Source organism: Nyctereutes procyonoides, unplaced genomic scaffold (genome assembly GCF_905146905.1).
Source record: "Nyctereutes procyonoides isolate TBG_1078 unplaced genomic scaffold, NYPRO_anot_genome, whole genome shotgun sequence".
NCBI lineage: Eukaryota > Metazoa > Chordata > Mammalia > Carnivora > Canidae > Nyctereutes > Nyctereutes procyonoides.
In genome coordinates this window covers 17,209,587-17,223,054 of record NW_026575020.1, presented here as the reverse complement: position 1 = coordinate 17,223,054, position 13,468 = coordinate 17,209,587, and the positions used below count along the sequence as shown (strand labels likewise).

Here is a 13,468-nt window from a genome sequence, read left to right as displayed (position 1 = left end):
CCTGGATACACATTAAGTGCACTTTCTCTTTAGACTTTAACTCTTTCTGTCTTTAGCTAAACCTCGTCTTTCTTCTTCGCCCTCTCCCACATCCAAGGGCAAAAAGCTTCAGGCCTCATTCCAGAGTCCTGATCAGCCTGCTGCAGCCTCCTTTTGCTGCTGTTGACTCTGAAAAGCTAAGTCAGCTCTCAAGGTCAAGAGGGACTGTCTCTTCCCCCTGACTGTGGCTTCCTACAGTCCCAGGAACACCGCCTCTCCTTTGTAATCACAGCATCAAGGTAGGAAAGAGACTTTAGATTTTTCTGACTACCAACTCCTCGGTGGACTCTCTTCTAGTCCAGAAGCAGTTACTTTAGGGGATCACACTCAGGGCCCAATCTTTGCCTCTTGTCTTCTGCCAGACATACATTTACTTCCTTATCCAAACATACCAAACTTTCACAGTAACAGTATTATAAGCGATGCATTCTAGTACTTTCTATTTTCTTTCGTTTTCTCAAGAGTGTGGTCATGACCCACCGAATTGATTTCACAAGACATCAGAGGATTTCAGTCTACAGTTTGGAAACCAGTGCTCTCATTTATTCGGCCAAATCCCCTCAGTTTTCCTGTGTGTATATTAATTAGTAGGATTATTTTCAACTCAAGGTCTTCCGAAGATCTGTCAGATACTGCTTTTACTTCTTGAAAGGGCTGTGCCTTTTTTCCTTCTTAACATAAAAAGCACATTTTGAACACTGCACACAGTTTTTAAATGGTCACAGGAAGTTTTCAATAAGTTAATTAACAAATACCTGATGATCACCTGTGTGCTGCAAAAGAGGAACTAAGCACTGTGTGTGTGCGTGCATGCGTATGCACGCTCATGCGTGTGTGCACACATGTATGTTGTGACTTCATGCTAATACCATCTTTCATTTCAGGACTGTGGAAATTAATGTCAATAACAAATGTTAGCTCTCGTTACTGGAGTTGACCAGATGTGTACCCCAAAGCAAATAACCTGGTGTGTTGACCCTTCTGTCCTACCTGCAGGATTAGCTCTTCCAGGCGGCCTTGGAACTCCTGCTCACCCCATTAGTGAGGGCTGGGAACATTTTCTTGCTAAGGCTGCCTTTCCGGTAGGGACCACACTAGCCCTGTCGCATTTCAAGCCCTGACTGTGGCTTCCTCCAGTCCCAGGAACACATTCCGATGACAACAATGGTGGGCATGGGGCAGTGAATTAATTCTCTTATCTTTTAGACACCCCTCCTCTCAGGCAAATGCTTTCATCCAAGTAACGTAGCCTGTCCTTAGGTGCTTCCCTTTGCTTTACTCAACTGGGTCCTGGAATTTTGCTCCTTCTACAGTATGTTTACAAAATGGTTTTCATGTCTTCTCTCAACAAACTCCTCAACGGGCCTGCACCTTCTTCCATGGTCGCAGCAGGCAGGCAGGTTCTCTGCAGACACCTGCTGGTTTCTCCACCCTGAGCTGGGCATTGTGGTGAAGAAGTAAAGCATGGTTCCTATCCTCAAAGATATAGAAAGCCCCAAAGGAGGCAACAGTCCTGAACTGTGAATGTGTTCCTCTCTGGCTCCTCTATCCAGCTACCCATCGGGGCCCACCTAGCAGAGCCAGACCAAGCGGAAGCCTGGGGGGGTCCCCTGCTCACAGGCTGTGGTCTTGCCAGGATGTGAAGACAAAACTACAAACTCCCCAGCTACAGATGCCATGGTTGCCAAGGGTGGAGAGAAAGAGTAAGTCTCCAAAGACATAAGAGCATCCAGACATAGAGTCCAGCGCCATGCGTGGCCACAGCACTCGTGCAGAAGGTGGTGGGGAAGCAGATGCTGCCTGGAAACCAGGGGTGGCCTTGTTGGCATTGCCATCAGTGTCTCAGTTCGGTGTCAGATGGCCTGTTCCTCACTGGTTTCCACTGGTAGGAGAGACCAAAACTGAGAGCCCTTCAGTTCCTAGCACCCAACTGCTGACATTGGGAAGAATGTCGGGGGGTTTTCTCAGCAGCATTTGGATGTCCTCATCAAGGAATGGGGGAAGCCTATGACCTTGGGAAGGTTCCTTTCCCATTCTTGGTTCTGTTTCTTCACTCATACCAGGCAATGTGGTCACATTTGCTCCCCGCGTGCGTTAAGTGCTGGCCACTGTACTGCTGTACTGAGCACTTTGTAAATGTCCTCTCATTTACTTCTCTCAACAATAATAGCCACGCCTCCCAAGTGGCTTCGAGGTTTCAGACTCTAGGCTAGGCACATAAATGTCCTTTCATCATCACAACACGGCCAGCGAGATGTTCCTCTCTCTGACTCACAATGGAAGATGAAAGATTTGAAATCAGATCATAACTACAAAATATAGGATCAAAATGAGATACTAAGGAAGTGCTGGAAGCCCAGCCTCTGTGAAACAGTGGAATTAGCTGAGTTTTCTTCACTCTGGTATCAGAATAGTTCTTTCCTTACCAGTCTTTCCCACACACAATTACAATAGCATCCTCAGAGGCAACCCTACTTATACTGTCCTTGGCGTTTAGACCAAACCTCTTTGCAGGGGTTTACTGGACAGAGGCTTTTGTTCTGGGGCTGAGGGTGGGGGGCCTCTGAACCCATGTGGTGGTCCTTCAATCCTGACCAGTTGTGCCCACACCCATGCCTGTGCATGAAGGTTGGGTTGGATCTTCCACACCTGTGGGTCCTAGCTGTGAACCTGTGTCTGGGATGTAGCATACATGTAGTGGTTCTGAACCAAGCCTGCCCCTAGCTACAGATATCTATTTCTACCCCAGGTCAAGATAATGGGGGCCCTTCAGTGACCCATCAGCCAACTGAGTGCTCACAAAGCTTATATTCTCCATGGAGAAGCAATATTGTGCAAGGGCCTACAATACTAGTTATTTTAGTTATTGTCAGAAAAGTGAAAATAAATGATAAAAGTCATTCATGAGAGAGATTTGTGAAATTGGGATCTACACACAACAGAAGCAAAGTAACTTTTTATAAACTTGACTCAGGAAATGTAGAGAAACAAGGCTAAGAGGTGCAATATATCTCTAAAAGAGTTTACATTGTGTGCCGTGTATTCACATCATCCAAAAAGCGGGCCGCTGAGGTTAAGCACAAGCTACAGCCTCACAAGAAGTGCACTGTGGTCTGAGAACATTAAATAATGAGACTCTGCTCACATAGCCCAAGAATGCTGAGAGCAGGAATCAGGGAGAGAGAGATATCTAGGAGGAGTTTCTCAAGATCTCATCAGTCTCACTGGTCAAAGGGTATTTCAGAATAAGAGGGGATCCCCAGAAGAGGAGGGGAATTTTCACGTTCAGGGCCTGCTCTGTCTTCCTTTTTCCCTACTCACAGCGTGCCCAGGGCCCAACTGTTTCAACCTCGGCTCCTTACTGTGAGATTTCAAGGCTCTTCCATGCCCTCCTCACCATCCTTTCCAACCTGATCTCCCACTCGCTTGGCTACAATGACCCCTTATTCATATTTCCTCACCACCACCACCACGTTCATGCAAGCATGCCCACCTGTCAAAACTATCCTATCATCTGCAGCACATGCCCTGCTCACCTGGCTCTGTTAGAGTACCCTCTGCCCTCCCTCTCTGCCCACTTTTTAGACCAAGCTCTGACCTCACCCCACTCTGTGAAGCCTCCCTGACCATGCAGCCAAATGGCCCTTCTCTCTCCTCTGAACTTCTGAACCACTGGCTCACTAGACACTTGACCCCAGACAAGTAGTGTATGGTGCCTTTTCTTTCCCTATCAGTGTCGGATTCCTTTCTACATGCCATGGGGGTTGGGGAGGCTCAGCCCTGGTGAACCCTCCAACCCCTCCCTCAGCCATACTGCCCATACTGCATGTCTTAACCTAATTCTGTTTCCTTGGACTGAATCCGATTCTTCTTTGTTACCAACCACCAGCCTTCTCATTGCCCAGCATCCAGCACTGGGACAAGAACCAAGCTGAGCCCAGTTAACGTTTGTTGAATGACTACATGGGTTTTTGTGGCTCCTGAGAGGTAAATGAAAGCCAGCCAGAGCAATGGGAAAAATTACTGTGTTTAGGACACACTTGTTAGTTTCTGGCCAGTTGTCAAATCTGATCCTAAGTAGACCATTTCTCTCTCTCTCTCTCTCTCTCTCTCTCTATCTCTTTCTCTGGCTCCCCTGTTCCTTCTCTCCTTCTGTCTCCCTCTCCCTCTCTCTCTCACTTCCCTTTCTTCCTTTCCCCTCCTCTCCTTATCTCCCCTTCTCCCCCCCCCCCCCCAAGGCTGCTAGAAGTCCCAGGCAGAGGCAGAGCTATAATGGCAGCTTAGGGCTGAGAACCTCCTCTGCAGTTGCCCAGTTTACTTTGAATTCTTTAAACAAAGCACATGGATTCCTATCAACAAGGACAAAATGCCAGTGTGACTTCATTGGTAAACCTTCAGAGTCCCCTTTCCAAGTGTTGCCCTGACATGGAGGCAGGAGTTCCTGGGGCAAACGTACAGCCTTGGACAAGAGGGTGGGGAAGGGCAGGTGGACCCCCAGACAAGTGCCCTCCTCTGGAGACATTAACATAGGTAAATGGTTAACAAAAGGGAGTATTTCTCTCTGTTCTTCCTCCTCTGCCAAAGAATTCACCTTTAACCATTGACCTTTCTGTGAGGTGTGAGATCTGAACAAAGTTGAACACAGTCATGGATGGTTAAATATCCATCTTCCCCTCTGTCCTTCCCCTCAGAAGATGATCTGCGCTATATGGACCAGCCCCGGGGTTTGATGGCTGGTAACAGAGGAGAGACATACAGACACACAGAAAATGAGAGTTGGAAATGAGCCTCTGACCCTTCAGGAGTCCAGAGCCTCACTCTACCAAGGCCAAGCCATGCCAGTGTAAATTTAACAAAAGGAGGCATTTCCGAATACCTGTGCCAGAATCAGCTGCCCAACCGCTGACATTTGGCAATTTCTTCCTGCCTGCTTCTCATTGAACCCCACCTCTGCCCCCAGGCACCTGCAGGCCCACTGCACAAGCATAAATTTTTTAATTTGCCAGCAGAATCCCCCAACACCAGGCTTCACAGACCGCCCCCCCACCAGCTCCCCCTCATATTGTCTAGCGGAGCTCAATAGCTTGCAGTTCCACCCCTCTGTGTGCTTAATTAAGTCTGGGCGAAACCAACATCCAATTGCTTCCTTCATACAGGGTGACTTTTTCTGCTCTGTGCCCTCCCTAAACTCATTCTGCTGTCATGTCCCCATCCTCTCTAGGCTCCTGTTGGCCGGGACCAGGGTGCCATCTCCGCTGTGACGGGTGTGATAGTGCTGGCTTTAGAGGTGGGGCGGGCGAGTGTGGGCTAAGCCCAGCCGGGTCCTGTTTCCATCTGGGCCTGCCGGGGTCCTCAGAAGGCTTGGAGACGCTTCAGTTTCACCCTTTGTTCCTCCCCAAGCCACGGAGAGCCGAATCTGAGCATACATTCATGCCTTGGAGCACGTCTCCATGATCCCTGAACCTAGGCACTCAGTAGGCGGCACTGGGCAGGAGGAAAGGAGAGGGAAGGACGACAACAGCCTAGGCCAGGGAGAGTTCTGTAAAGGCCCGGATGTGCTGTGCCTCAGAACAGACCACGAACACCCCCTGCAGAGCTCGCGGTGGTCCAGCCGCACTGTGACACCTACTCTTCTTGGTTTCCACTCTTGCTGCTCTCTTAAATGTCCATGTTGTGATCCTCTTTAAAGAAGTATTCTATTTTCAATACAGACACAGCCCTTGACGTAGCAGTAAAAAACAGCACCCCTGAGAGACACGTGGCTGTGAAGTATGTTGGTATGTAACCTCCTCCTGTCTTTGCCTACGACGTGCAGGGCTTTGTCCCACTGCTCTGTCTGTCCCTCAAGAAGTTGCCCCCTTACCCCCCACCCCCCCGCCGACCCCCACCCCAGTGCTCAGGCTCTCAGGAGGCATTGAAGTGAGGGCAAGAGGTCAGCAGAGACAGGAGGTACCTTCTGGCAACAGACTGGTTCGGGATGGGAAGTCGTTGCTGTTCTTCACCCGACAAGAGTTTCTTTGAGAACCTTGTTCCCTGCCCCCCACTTTTAAGATGGAAGTCAAATTTTCGGATTCTGCTGTGCAGAGCAGAGAGGTCACTAGGCTCTAATGCATTTACCATTGACTGCCCCTCTTGTAGTGCGTCTATTAGTGAGTAATTTGATTTGTACCTATTCATTTGCAGTCCCTGCAGGAGCCTGGAGCTGGCCCCTAGTATAATTGGTGCTGTCTCTATTTTTACATCATTAGATTAGCCCCGACTCCTGGCCACTTGTTGTCTGCGCTTGTCTGTCCATTTATACAACCTAATGTAACACAAAATTCATTACTGATCACATTACTTTCAACTCTGAAGCCAGCCTTGTGATAAACATTTGGTTAACCCCTTCCTGCCCACAGGAGGGCTGACAGAACAAATGCACTTCCACTCGACAGGCGAATCAATATCTTAATACACCAAAGTGGAATTGCATTTCTAGATTTGTTATTCCTCCTGGAGGAGCAAATGGAAAGGCTCGTCTGAGCTAGCTGAATTGAATAATGAATAGAGCCCCGGCACCAGCAGCCAGTCTGTGAACAGAGCACAAAGGCAGACCCGGCATCCGCTCCGCTTTTTCATCTGGACAGCCGGCACCACAGCAATTAATTGAGCCTTATGCTCCTCTCCCAGCCATGGAGTGTGGGCTTCAGAGCGCGGGCTGGGACCCTAACAGGGGCAGCGGGGACCTTGGCCCCATTGCTGCTCTCTTTGCTAGGCTAAGCTTCGGGCATCCAGACTAGGAACTGGCTCCAGTTTCCCTAACACCTTCTTCACTGATAGGAAGGCACCAGACCTGGGGCCTTGACACTGATGCCACCAAGAAATCAATTAAATTCACTACTAAACAAAAGTTTATCATTTAGAAAAGATATGCAAAATTATTTATCTTTAGAGCCAGGTCAGCAATGTTGGGATTGTTTGGTTCACACCAACTTGTGCATGTGTGTGCACCTGTCCCCAGGGTGAGCATTGAGCATTCTTTGGCATGGAAACACCATGTGCATCTGAACGTGGTGCTAGTTCTCTGTTAGGGATGTTGGCGAGCCTCAGGGGACTCTAGCACAGGAGCTGGCCAAGGGTCTTAAAGGGACCTGCACATAGCTCATTTAATCTAGAAGACTGTCCCCTACCTTACCCTGGTTATCTCTTCCCAGCCCCCATTTGTCTCTGGTTAGCAGCCACGCCCACTGTATGTCATTAACTTACAGGACAGCTTGTTTCAAAAGGAAAAATATCCTGACTTCTTCAGAAACTCTTGTAAAGCCTGTAGCACAAAGATTAGAAACACAGGCACAAAGGAAGTGGAATGGAACCCGTTACCGTGAAAGTCATAAATCCCTAAGTGTAACAAAAAAAGCCGTAAACAGAAGATACTCAGTTGGGAAGGAAGCTCTCGAAGAGGCAAGCCGTCTAGGGGATGTTCTGCCTGAATTCGGGGAAGTCCTGGACTGGCAGCTGAGGAGAGGCATCGAAGCCTCCAGTTAGTGGGCCCCTCTCTGTGGAGTAGGCCGCCTTCCATCCCCGAGGACCACAGCCTGGACCCTGCTGTCCGTTCACCTGTCAGAGCCTTAACAGGCCAGAAATGGCCAGCAATCTTGTGAGACACAGAGGTCCCAGCACTTCTGTGAGAGGGCTTCATGCTGCTCTTGGCCTTCTCCATTCCTCCTTTGTGTGTGCAGGCAGGCCCGGGCACAGTGCCATACCACCTTGCAGCAGTCCCTGGGCTGCACAAGGTGAGAGGTGAGGTGCAGGAGGGACGGCCTCGGCCTGCCCTGACCCTGGGAAGCTCCATTTCCCACTGGGGGACCCAAAGGTCAGCCCAGAGACTCAAGGGCTTCCCGTTGTGAGGACCTACAAAGAGGGCTTGCATGTAGTCAGTGAGAGGACGCTGGTGTGTCACGGCACAGCTGGGGTAGGGCAGCTGCCTCCTCTCGGCAGCTCACTTCCCCACCCCCGTCCAGCCCACAGTGCACTAACTTGCTCAGTCGCCAGCCTGCTGCTTGGGCCTCAGCTGTTAATCCCCTCAGGTGGGTAAGTGGTACAGTGGGAGAGAGGGGCTCCATGTAGCCCACACTGGCTCCAGCCCTGTCAGCTCTAGAAATCAGATGGGAGCCCAGGCCTCTGCTTTGTGGAATGGGACAGACTGGTGGCAGGGAGGAAAAGGAGTCAGCCGGCCGGTGGAATGAGAGACTGATTTCTTAACCTTGATGGAAAGGGGGAAAGCCACATCTTACCAAACTCTTCCGCTGCATCATAGAGAATTTAATTATGTTTGGACATTTGAATGAGAACCAGATGTGGCTCTGGCCTGTCAGGCCAGCAAGGTTCAAGGAGCTGCATCTCTCCTGTGGTCCGCGGACCCCTGTGCTGTCTCTGAGGCCTGGCGGGCAGCTCGGGAGGACCCCGCCTGGGAGCTCAGTGGGGTCTCCTGAGCCTCCAGGCTGGACTGTAGGAGATAGCTGGGTCCCAGCTAGCTGCCAAGCACCAGTTCCACGGGAGAGTTTCCAAGCGCTGAGTCTTCCTCGTAGCCACGCCAAGTGGGCATGTTGGCGGGGCCCTCGTTAGCACCCACATCCGCCCCACAAGCAGACACGCACACAAAGAGTTCATGTCGTGGCACCTGGCTGGCCGTTCTCTACCACCAAAGACACGTCTCTGAACCTCCCAGCCCTGCGTCACCTCAGCTGGCATCTGCCAAGACTCGGCCTCCGTATCAGGCGGTGACCTGGAGCTAGAAAGGCCCTTTCAGGCCCTCCTGCATGAGGAGTCCTCCTCCAGGGGCCTCAGCCTGCTGAAACACCAGAGGTGGCAACACCGATCTCCTAGGCCGGACGCCACTGCAGTAACAGTGAGCTCCTCCACCTGATGGTGTGTGTGCTGCTTCTGAAAGCCCCCTCCCGTCCTTTGCTCTTTAGAGCCCCCACCCAGTGAGGTTGCCAGAGCTGCCCTTCCCCTCCTGCCTGACAGACGCTGAAGCAGACGAGAAGTGAAGTGACTTGTGCGGGTCATTCAGCACGACTGTGGCAGATCTCTAAGCCTCCTACCACGGGACTCTTCCTTCCTGCCACCCACAGGGCTGTTCCCGAAGTGTGGCTTCAGCCAGATTTGTCAAATACCTCAAAACCAGGGAAACGGGAGCCAGGTCCACTCCACCTTCGCTGTCCCTGTGTGTCAGAGGTTGGGACAGGGCAAGATATAAAGTTATAGTAGTAGTGGTACTGAGAGGGTCACTGCAAATTGGATGTGGGTCGAGGTGGTCTGGGTGGGGATCCTCCTATCTTTTGCTTTGAAGCCAAGACTTGGGAAGGGCTTAGGTAACATGGATTTCCTGGGAGCAGAAGGTGGCAGCATTTCTGGTTCAAGTCTTCCCTACCTGGGAATGGTGTCTTCTTATGGTTTTTATATGGGGTGACCCAGGGAAAGGCTCTAGCCCCCAACCCAACCAGCACAGCCTCCAGCAAATACCCCATCTACCGCCATTGTTCACCAGCTGTTCAAAGGCTATGAAGGAATCTGGGACTGGACCATGAGCTGCTCCTGCCCACCCCCCCACACACACAGACACACATACACACAGAGCCAGCTCCACTGGAGAGGGGGTGCAGGCTGTGATAAGAGACTGGTCTCTTGAGCATGGACCCTCCTTCTGATTCTTCCTCATTCCTCAGGCCCTTCCCCCATCTCTTTCTACTTTTAGCCTCCTTTTCCCAACATTTCAGCATGCTTAGCTCCTGCCACACCCCTGTCTTTCCTGGGCCCACCAGGAATTTGAGACTCTGGCTACCTCTGTGCCTCTTCTTCACTAATGCCACACTGGCCTGCTGTCATGAATAGGGTTCCTCTGTGGCTACAGGAGAGAAGGGACAATGGGGAAGAAAGGTGATGTGCCTTCCCCAGTTTTCCTGAGTGGAGGCTCTCTGCCCAGTGTCCTCAGCTATCATCCTTTCTACAACTTTCCACAACTGGCTGCAACTTTCATCTTCCAGGAGCCAGTGGATGCCTCAGAGGACCTGAGGTCTTCCCTAGGCCTCAGGTCTCCCCCTAAATCCTAAGGTTATTAGGCATGTGCATGGCCCCAGTGGCCAAGGGAAGCAGTTCCTGGTCTTCTGAGCCAAGACCACCAGATATTTACCCTCTTTGTTTGGACCTGAGGGGTATGGGGCAGGGCAGACCGTGGGGTCCTGGCCTCATTCTGTAACATTCTGGGCCTCAGTACCTGCAGGGGGTCAGGAGTGAGAGCTGGGCAAGGGGGAGAGAGCATATCTGTGAGTCCTGTGGGTTGAAAGGGACCCTGGCCAGGAAGGAATGTATGGGCCTGCCGACAGACTGTGTGCCGTCAGGTCACCAGAGGCCTGTCACATCAGCGGGCCAGGGCCCTGCACCCAGACATAGCTGTGAGGTCTGGAGATAACCAGGCCAGTTAGCCCTGTTCCTCCTCTACTCCCAGATTCCATCAGCCCCAGCCAGGATTCCTATTTTCCGGATGTGGAGGAGCCATTTCCTCCTCCACCCCTCAGCTTCAAGAAGCTGCCCTTGCTCCTTCCACAAGCATGCCAGGGAAGGGAATGAAAACCCCTGCCGGAAGGGAAGGGCGATCCTCCCGACTGCCCTAGGCCTGTCCTCCCAAGATCCCCATACTGATCTGTGGGCATCTCTGCTAGCTCTGCAGCCTGTGGGGTTGTGTGAGGGTAAGAGGAGCCCGGCACTGCCCAATGTGGCTGGGAGCAGCGTGGAAAAGGAAAGATGTCGGGGAGACAGGCACCCCTGCATGTGAAGAGAAAGGCAAGGCCTCCCCATAAGGCCACCTCCTCTACCTGCTGCCCTTTTATCCTCCTAAAAACTTTCTTCAGTGCTGAGGCTGTCTCCAGCCCGGAGTGTGGTCTCTGACAGGGCTGTCGGGGTGTCTGGAAACATTTTTAGCCAACTCCATTTCTGTCTCTGCCTCACCCTAGAGGATTGAGCAGTAGTTTCCAGGCCCAGGACTGGTGTAAGACAAGCAGCCCAAAGCTGTGTCCAACCAGGGCCACCTCCTGATTGGCATCTGGGCCATCTCTCTGGATTCCAGCATCAGGAAGGTGCCAGTCCTGCTCCACCCCACAGGATCATTCAAGCCCCCTACCTGCTGAACCCTTCTCTCTCCAAGGCCCAGTTTGCTTGGTCGATCCCAGCCAGCAGGTCCCAACAGGCCGCTGGCTGACCAAGTTGACTGTTTGGGGCAGATTCCATTTGGATCCATCTGCTGAACTTGGCAGCAGTCCTGTGATCCCCTGGTCTCCTCTCCAGATAGGCCATCCAGAGAAGTTCTGAAAATCTCTGACCTCCTACTCAGACCCCACCCCAACCTCACTCCCCAGTCAAGAAGGGGATTGGAACTATTTCTGTTTGCAGGCCTCCTCTGAGCCAGGCAGTGGGCAGGATGGGGCCGTCTGGCTGACTGCTCTGTGTTCTAGGGCCACCCATTCCCCTGGGGTACCACTGAGCCCAATCCAGGCCCTGCTGATGGGGAAGGTAGATGGAGGAGGGAAAAATCAATGCATGTCAACAGTGTTGGAAATTTATTTTCTTGGAAAATGGTATTTACAAAGAGGCAAGGAGGGAAATGAAAAGCTGTAAACACATAACTGCCATTTTCCTCAGCAGGCCATTTCTTGATTAAAAAGAAAGAATCCTTCCCAAGCTCCAGTGGAAGGCAAGCTGATAGGGGCCTGTTTGGCAGAGGCACCTGCTAGAGAGGAAAAACGAAGAGGGACCCAAAGGATCCTGTGGATAATCACAATCACTAATACAATTGTAACAATAGTAGTAACTCAACATTTGCTGGCTGGAAGCTTTAAGCACTTTGTGATACACTCGACATGCATTACATTATTTAATTTAATTCTTACAACCACACTAGGAAACAAACATTGTTATCCTCATGCACAGGAAACTGAGGCACAGGAGATGTTGGGGATCTTGCCCAGAGTAGTGGCAGCAGGTGGAGCCTGTGCTCTTAAGCATTTCCCTAAACTGCCTCCCCGCTCTGGGCAGACACCGCCCCTCCCCTCTTCTCAGGCCCTTTAGGCTGATGGATGGCAGTGGGGACAGAGGTAGGGGGAGCTTTCTCCCTTCCCACTGCCAGAAGTGGGCTGTGGGTGCAGGGTAAGACTGTCCTGAGGTCTAATCCTACTCCCACCAGCAGCTTGGGTGGTTAGTTTAGGACTGGGATGTGTGGCTACAGCCAGGGCCCAATAAAAGTGCTCTGCTAATCCCTTTAATGAGCAGCATCGTGAGGCTCTAAGTGTACAGAACAGGGCTGGCTGCTGCACGCCAGAGGGGCCGCCGGTAGATGCTGCTGCTTTTGTTGGAGGAAGTGCGAGGACTGCCTGCAGGCTGAACCAGGGGTCCCAGGCACCCTCTTCGCATACACACTCACAGCACTGCCCTCACTGATCCTGCTGGATCCCAGAAACAGGCCTCCCTCTGAGTCCTGAGTCTCGAGCTCTCCACCATGCCCCCCACCTACCAGAAGCCAGAGGGGCTTCCCTCAGGGTCTCTGATTGGCCAGCCGCCCCCACCACCCCCACTGCCATCTGGCCTGGAGGAGGCCTGGACACGGTCAAGCCCAAAGTAAGACTTCACTCCTGACCTCCCACTGGGGTCCCCTGCCTACCTGGGCTTCCCCAGCTCTCTCCAAGGCTCACCTAGTACCTGTGGCCCCAGCTTTTCCCAGGGAATGGGGCAACCAAGACCATGGCACTTAGTAAAGTGATTCATGAGTGCAAAGAGGCTTCCATCCAGTCTGTCCCTGGAAGTCTCTGTCTTGCCAGTTTGGAGCAACCTCAAGGGAGGGAAGGGTCTGTATCCCGGGGAGAGGACAGCCCCAAGGAAAACCTCAAGGGTGAAGCAGCTGTGGGGACCGGTACTCCAGAGGGAAAGGCGACAGAGGGGGTATCTCCGTTCCCTGCCCCCGGATGGCATCTCTGGCGCTGTGTAGGAGTCCCATCCGCCTCTCCCCCAGGTGCATTCCTGCCCCGCTCGTCAGCACCCACCCACAGCTCCCAGGAGCCAGTCCCTTCTGCTCCTGCCTCTGCAGAGGGACTGCAACATCCAGCCCTGGGATGAGGGAGTGAGCTACCGCAGAGAGGGGCTCCCTCAGTCTGCACAGCCCAGCCCAGCCCGGGAGGGGCCACGTTTCCAGCTGCCACACTTAACAGTGACTCCTCCCTGTGTCTCCTTTGCATACGTGTCCAGGTAGCCAGAGTTGCCTCTCCCTAGCAAGGGCAGCCACCCCTCTGCCCCCTCTGACACACTTGAATTTTGCCAGACTCCGTGTGGAGTGGGGGCAACATGAGGATTGAGCATTCTGCTTCCTTCACTGACTTCATGAGCACCTAGGCACCTCCCTTGG

The 13,468-nt window shown here is 52.2% G+C and overlaps 1 protein-coding gene and 1 long non-coding RNA gene across 8 annotated transcripts in view; one reads left to right on the top strand and one right to left on the bottom strand.

Annotated features, from left to right (window-relative positions):
• LOC129517461 (uncharacterized) overlaps positions 1–13,468 on the bottom strand; it is a 40,913-nt gene that overhangs the window by 15,417 nt on the left and 12,028 nt on the right. The window lies entirely within an intron of this gene.
• Positions 1–13,468, top strand: part of BCAS3 (BCAS3 microtubule associated cell migration factor) — a 594,925-nt gene that overhangs the window by 576,172 nt on the left and 5,285 nt on the right. For 3 of the 7 annotated variants that reach the window (XM_055337244.1, XM_055337226.1, XM_055337234.1), the window contains one exon: positions 5,751–5,816. The exons of the other annotated variants lie outside the window; for them this stretch is intronic. In XM_055337244.1, coding sequence (XP_055193219.1) covers positions 5,751–5,816 — 66 coding nt within the window. The remainder of the gene's footprint in view (positions 1–5,750; positions 5,817–13,468) is intronic. 7 annotated transcript variants of the gene reach the window in all.